This window comes from Triticum urartu, unplaced genomic scaffold, assembly GCF_003073215.2.
Source record: "Triticum urartu cultivar G1812 unplaced genomic scaffold, Tu2.1 TuUngrouped_contig_4753, whole genome shotgun sequence".
Classification (NCBI taxonomy): domain Eukaryota; kingdom Viridiplantae; phylum Streptophyta; class Magnoliopsida; order Poales; family Poaceae; genus Triticum; species Triticum urartu.
This window is the reverse complement of record NW_024115368.1, coordinates 10662-17876: the sequence shown is the minus strand read 5'-3', so window position 1 is coordinate 17876 and position 7215 is coordinate 10662. Positions and strand designations below refer to the sequence as shown.

Below are 7215 nucleotides of genomic sequence, written 5' to 3'. Positions count from 1 at the left end.
AGATTCGATCGTCGGTATCTTAATACCTAGTTCAATCTCGTTACTGGCAAGTCTCTTTACTCGTTCCGTAATACATCATCCTGCAACTAACTCATTAGTTGCAATGCTTGCAAGGCTTTAAGTGATGTGCATTACCGAGAGGGCCCAGAGATACCTCTCCGACAATCGGAGTGACAAATCCTAATCTCGAAATACGCCAACCCAACATCTACCTTTGGAGCCACCTGTAGTACTCCTTTATAATCACCCAGTTACGTTGTGACGTTTGGTAGTACCCAAAGTGTTCCTCCGGCAAACGGGAGTTGCATAATCTCATAGTCATAGGAACATGTATAATTCATGGATAAAGCAATAGCAACATACTAAACGATCGGGTGCTAAGCTAATATAATGGGTCATGTCAATCAGATCATTCAACTAATGATGTGACCTCGTTAATCAAATAACAACTCTTTGTTCATGGTTAGGAAACATAACCATCTTTGATTAACGAGCTAGTCTAGTAGAGGCATACTAGTGACACTCTGTTTGTCTATGTATTCACACATGTATTATGTTTCCGGTTAATACAATTCTAGCATGAATAATAAACACTTATCATGATTTAAGGAAATAAATAATAACTTTATTATTGCCTCTAGGGCATATTTCCTTCAGCCTGAGACGCCCGGGTTATTCTTTTTGTTACCGATCAGTGATTGGTCTGGCTGTCCGGGCGTTTGAGGCCGATTTGAGGTGCCTGGTTGTAGACGCTCTTATAAACTAGACCAACCAAACAAAGGAACGATTCTCTCTTGGCATGGCATCTTTTGAGTAATATATTCACGTGTGAGAACTCTTCTCCAATGATTTCTTAGAAAAAAATGCGGGATAGGTTGAAATTTTGGTCATCCTATCCTATGAAATGATTCATCTCTTGCATTGCGGACTTTAGAATTTCGCATTAATTAGAAGTGTTGGGCGCGTTTCGTTGTGCCGTTGGTGTTGCTAAGATTCCATAAAGATACGAATTGGTTTGACACACGGGTAAGATGATGAAGTGCGTTCTTTTTTTTTATAATATGGTGTTTTAGTGGGATTTTCATGTCAGTTCGTGATATCCGCTAATCAACAAAAACACGTATTATGCTGGTTGATGTCGATTAATTTAAGAAATTATTGATCCACTCAAAATTGTGAATCAAATCTAAAATTGATACCTCATCTCAATGAGAGGGCTCGTTGAGAAATAGTTGACGAGGTCAAAATTGTAAACCAAATCTAAAGTCGAACATCTCAATTGAACGAGAGGGCTTTAAAATAAGGGTGCACGGTTTTTTTTTTTGAGCAAGAATAAGGGAGCACGGTGAATTCCCATAATTCCATGTACAAAATATGTGGGCCTCGAGGTCAGACCGCCGTTCACACGGTCGGCCCAATACTAATGGGCTGGAAACACCCACCCTGGTCATAGGGTTTTAGTGGGGTTTCACCCCACCCTGGAAACACCCCTCAAAAAAGAAAAGAAAAACTCATCGCAGAGCCGCCGCCGACCGTAGCACAGCGGCAGAGAAGTGCGGCAAGCGGCCATGGACTTCTGCCCGGCGTGCGGGATGCTGCTGCAGATCCAGCCGGCCACCGGCGGCCACCGCCTGCGCCTCTTCTGCCCCACCTGCCCGTACGTCTGCCCCATCAAAAACAAGGTCTGCCCTCAAACCCAATTCCGCCTCCTCGTTCCCTTGCGTCGTTTTACTCTGATGCCCCCGATCGAGTTGTGTTGACGTGCTTGTTGGTGTGACCCTCGCTTGGCGCAGATCGTGAAGAAGGCGAGGCTGGTCAAGAGGGAGGTGGAGTCCGCGGAATCTGCCCCCAAGACTGAGGGTGAGCCCAAGGAATCGGCCCCCAAGACTGACGGTGAGCCCAAGGCCGATGGTCAGCTCAAGCAATCTGCCCCCAAGACTGAGGGTGAGCTCTTCACCCTCCTCTTTTGCTTAGCTACTGCCTACTGGAATAGTCGATTGTCCTCACCGCTCAACTGTGTGCATAACTAGGGATTATCAATTGTTGTTCTTCCTTCTGGTGTCAGAAAAAGGAAGACGGATTACGATTTTTTTTTCTTTTTGTTGCAACCCTGGAAATTTCTGTTGTCAATAGAGTTGCTCGTTCTGGCACCAATAAGGGGATTTTCTTCACATCTTCCTTTCGGTGAATTGTACTATATTGAAATATATTACCCGAAGTTGTTTTGTAATGCAAATGTAGCTTAGGATTTTTCATTAGAAATCTTTTTCTTTACAGTTTTTTTCTTAAAGTTCACACGCTAGCTTATTTCGAAGAATGACACTTGCTTACCAGCTACCACCCTGTGTCACCTTTTTCTGCGTGGTGGTGCCATGCGCCCATGCCTAAGGCAAATCTACACTTGTTATTAGGAACAAAGTTTTAAAAGCGTTAGGCGTTAATTGTGCGTTTTGCCACCGCCTCGTGCTTTTCTAACAAAAGCGCACGCCTAAGCGCTAGGCGTTTTGCTATCGCCTAGAGCCTAGGCATGCTTAAGCGCCTTTTTCTAACCATGTAGTACATTGAGCTGCAGTCACCTAACTTGGGTCATCGAACTCCCAAACTGCAGGTCTAGGTCGTTAAACTTCTTGAGATGTTTCTCTCTAGGTAATTGGTATGGCATCCTTTGTGTGACAGATCAAATGACATGGCATGTTCACTGATGCCACTGTGCTTGGTTAGTACCTGATGACGGGCATGAGCACTGTAATTTGCCCTCAGCCTCCCTAGAGTCTTGACCTTATATAAATTTCTGCATGTCAGGGACCCAATGAGAGCAAGGAATTAAGGCCAGCTAAGTATATTGCCATAATAGACTTTGCTAATGGATGGAAACTACATAGGCTGCCCAAACTAGTTGACACCTAGAGTGATCCACTTAAAACTAGTTTAGTAGCCTAGATAGGCAGTTTGAGAGTACAGTGTCCTACTTGAACCTGCCGGTCAAGTTTTGGGACCAGTAATATGATTTACTCGTAATTTTAATGCCTTTGTGCTCACATTTCAGCCAGGGCACTGGCATAGAAGTGTTCGTCTGCCATGCCTCCAGCTCTGGCATTGTCCAAGGGGACTAATTTTAAAAGTAATTTAGGTTGTTCTTTTAATATTCTTAAGGGAGTTGTTCCTTAATATAAATTGATTAGGTAAATAAAGGAAGCCAGGTCGCTTTTTTATTAGGAAAAATAGACGGAAAAAATTCCATATGATCCTAGAAAGGAAAAGTAGAAATGACGGAATAAAATGTTTGGAGAACAAGTAATGTTAGTTTCAAGTTAATAGGATCCTTGCTTAATATGTTTCCTCTCTTTGAAACTTCAGTTATACCAGCCGATACCAACAAAAAGCTTTATATTGATATCTTTTATAGTGTCAACATATATAGCAGAAAATATTCATTTTGGTGTGTTTAGATTGGCTTGTTGTACTTACTACGTTGACTTGCTTAATTCCTTTTTTTTTACAAGAGCCTTTTGAGAATGCTTAATTTTATAGGCCAAAATTTATCTTTTTACAGTGAAGTGAAAATCTTTTTAGCTGTGCTTGTCTGTGTGAAAAGCAATTTGGCGGACATGACTATGGTACAGCATGTGTCTGCTGTAACCTTTTGATGACTTTGTTGTAAACATGGCTAATGTTATATATAATTGCAACAGACTGTCTACATGAGTAACCTGGAGCGGAATTCATATTTTGCCAAACACTCTGCTAATACACATATGATGCATTCGCTTTCAGGTACATGACCAAATTGACACAATGGAGAAACATACTTTTGGCAGATGTGGATTTGATTAGTACATGTCTACAAGCATTGTGAAACTTAAGAGTATCTGGACATGCGAACATGTGGAGCTTCTTTGATCAAATTATGTTGCAGCACACAATGCCAAAAGCCACCAATCTTGTGCAAAGTAAAGTGATATACATCTGACAGTGCAGAAGCTCACTTCAATGTTGGTTTGTTAATTGGACGCTTCCTTTTTTTGCGGGGTAATTGGACACTTCCTTTATGTGACATTGCAGGCTTTTTGGTATGGAGATGCTTTTTGTGTGTGTGTGTGCGCGCGCGCGCTAGAGGTGTTGATTTGGTGTATGAATACTCTTATTCAACCAGCACAAGAATGGGTATGATTGTGAGTCCATGCATAACTTCCATTCTCCACCCTCGAAACTTGTACTGTATGAGTTTAGGTTAGGGGTCGAGAAGACAATGAAGGCAAGGGGTTCAGCGGCCCGACAGTGGCACTCTGGTCCCCTGTTGACAAATACTCCCTCCGTATTAAAATATAGGATGTTTTTTTTAGGCTACAGAAACATCTTATATTTTGGTACAGATGTAGTAGATGTGTGTTGGGTTGCCGACAATAAACACACACGCAATATACTTCTTCTTTTTATTACTTAAGTAGATCTCATAATAAGTATGTACATTTCAGAAGTTGTGTTAAAATCTAAGTTTTAGGTTTCAAATAATTCTGAAAATAATACACACATACCTGTGGATGTATACTACTTTGTATGTAATTTTTTTATAAGAGTTACACAAAAATCTAGCACATGTACTATTCACTTTACTATAAAAGCACATGATGTTTTTGTGTACAGCTCATATCAAAACAAAATTTCATAATGAATTTTTACACCCATGTTGTACGTTGGTAAGTACTTGTGTATTTTATTTCAGATTTTTTGGAAACTTAAAAAGACAATTTTTGAAATTTTGGGCTCCATTAGGTGGTAAATATGAAGTGATTATCAGGGACATTATAGTAGCTAGTTCTTGAGAGTGGATTTTTTATTTTTGAACGTTCAAAAATCATTTTTAAAGTTAAAAAAATCTGAAAAAGTACATAAATACTTATATGTGTATACAGATGTGCATGATACAAAAAAAAATCATGTGAATTTATAGTGAACAGTACATGTGTTAGAAATACGTGATTTTTTTTCATTTTGTGTAGCTTTAAAAGGTATTTCTTCATGAAATTTCGCAGACAAGTAGTATACATCCATATGTATATCACTATATGTGTATTTTTTCAGAATTTTTTGAAACTTAAAATTTGAATTTTGAAGTTTTCAAAGGGCTCCATGGAGCTCAAGCTCCATTAGGCATTCCCCCTAGTTCTTCCTTTACCTTGTGTAATTTTGTCCATGAAAAAAGAGGCTCAAATTATGAATACCCACAATCTAGCTAGTTTTGATTCTTCGTTAGATTAGCGTACCTCATGATATTCTTTGTATCCCGTTGATTATTAATCAATAAACCTAGTGGATTGTGCTAAAAAAGCAAATAGGAAAAGACCAACTAGGATAAAAAAACCTAGGGTTGGTTCCTAACACCATTGTCCCTTACTTGCCCCTTCGTCTCTCCTCCCAAGCAAATAGGCGACTAGGGTTCCTGTCAGTTATAATACTCCTATAAAAGAGCCGTTGCAGCTGATATAAAACTATGCACACAAATGAAATGCACAACAACAGGAGCAATCATCTAAATGACAGGACCAAGGCCTCCTGTACTTCTTTCTGTTGGCGCTATGGATGAGCCACTTGATCTCCTTGAACTTTGCTCTGCGTGCACTATTTAACCCTCAAAAAGTTTGGTTAAAAATTGGGGAACTACATATACTAGAAGAACGCCCGTGCGTTGCAACGGGGCCATATTAAATTTAAGAGTTCAATATTAATCATGTTAATAATACATTTAATATTCTCATACATATCAAGTGACACTGGCGACTTTTTTTGTCAATTTAGCAACGGGCTCAGTTGCAACGGGCTCTTTATACATATCAGACAACTAGCTAGTACTTAAACTACAACTATGGCTACCAATATTTTTTTGTCAATTTAGCTCAGCAATAGTGCCTGGCTTAATAGACTGCTTTGCATTCACCCCCTCAGAAGACAGAGAGAACCAACTCAACATGTCAGAAGATTAACAGAAATTTCATTTGTATGGCATGAACATATAGCAGGAGCACCAACACATAGATCAGCAGAGAGCAGAGCACAACATACACACACTCGGGCCATCTATATCATACACAGACAACAACGCACACAAGCATCACGCTGGCATACACATACAGAAAAGCAGGCACACACGCATCATGCACATTGGCCGGTGCGACGCACGCAGAGCAAGTACGTACGCACGGAGAGCAAGCTAGCAAGCACGCACGAGTCCAACCCCGCCTCGGGATGGGGGTTTGGGGCGGGGGCAGTCGACCCGATGGCTGGCGAAGTTAACGGGCTCGGACGGCTGGAAATTCGGCGGGTGGCGGCGGCACAGCGCAAGGATGGGACAGGCGGAAAACCTAGCGGGCGTTCAACTACCAATACCCACGCCTTTTTTAGGGGAATTGCTTGTGAAAATAACGTGTGACGACGACTTAGCGAGCGGATCCCCTTAAAAAAGACATAGCGAGCAGATTCCCTTAAAACTGGTAGGAATGGATACGATTGATGACGTTGATAAATAGTGGTCAATGTTGGCCTAATTTTACTATCATCATGCATGGAAACGAATCATCAAGAAAAAGAATACTTCCTATTACTACACTCATAGGAAGCTTCCTAATCTCTGCTACCAAACAGTTTCTGCCCAAATAAGGAAGGAAAGTTATGAACGTGATTCGGAAGGAAACAAATGTTATGAAGATTAATTAATTTAGATTTGATCTTTAGAGATTGATTTTGATTGATTACGATTGATGACGTTGATAAATAGTGGTGAATGTTGGCCTAATTTACTATCATCATGCATGGAAACGAATCATCAAGAAAAAGAATACTTCCTATTACTACACTCATAGGAAGCTTCCTAATCTCTGCTACCAAACAGTTTCTGCCCAAAAAAGGAAGGAAAGTTATGGACGTGATTCGGAAGGAAACAAACGTTATGAAGATTAATTGTGATTGATTCTTTTACATAAAGACATTACTAAATAATTTGCGTCAGTATGGAAAGTTCTAATCCGTTCAGTTTTTTTCGTTGTGTGAGAGGGTGAAGTGAAAATAAACCGATGAAGTGGGGGAGGCGACGAAAAAAATCTACGATGGTTAACCTACGAAAAAAACCCGGACGAAAGTGATGGGACGAAAAAAACCTGGAAGCGAGACTACCAACTGCTTTATTAAGAGTAGAGATAACGAACACGCAAAGATCGAATG

The 7215-nt window shown here is 40.4% G+C and overlaps 1 protein-coding gene across 1 annotated transcript; it reads left to right on the top strand.

Moving 5' to 3' along the window:
• The first annotated feature begins 1478 nt into the window (after positions 1-1478).
• Positions 1479-4188, top strand: LOC125528266. Its single transcript, XM_048692760.1, has 3 exons — positions 1479-1682; positions 1794-1944; positions 3775-4188. Exons 1-3 carry the CDS (start codon positions 1569-1571, stop codon positions 3780-3782), a joined length of 273 nt encoding a protein of 90 aa, XP_048548717.1. The 5' UTR covers positions 1479-1568; the 3' UTR covers positions 3783-4188.
• The last annotated feature ends 3027 nt before the right edge of the window (positions 4189-7215 follow it).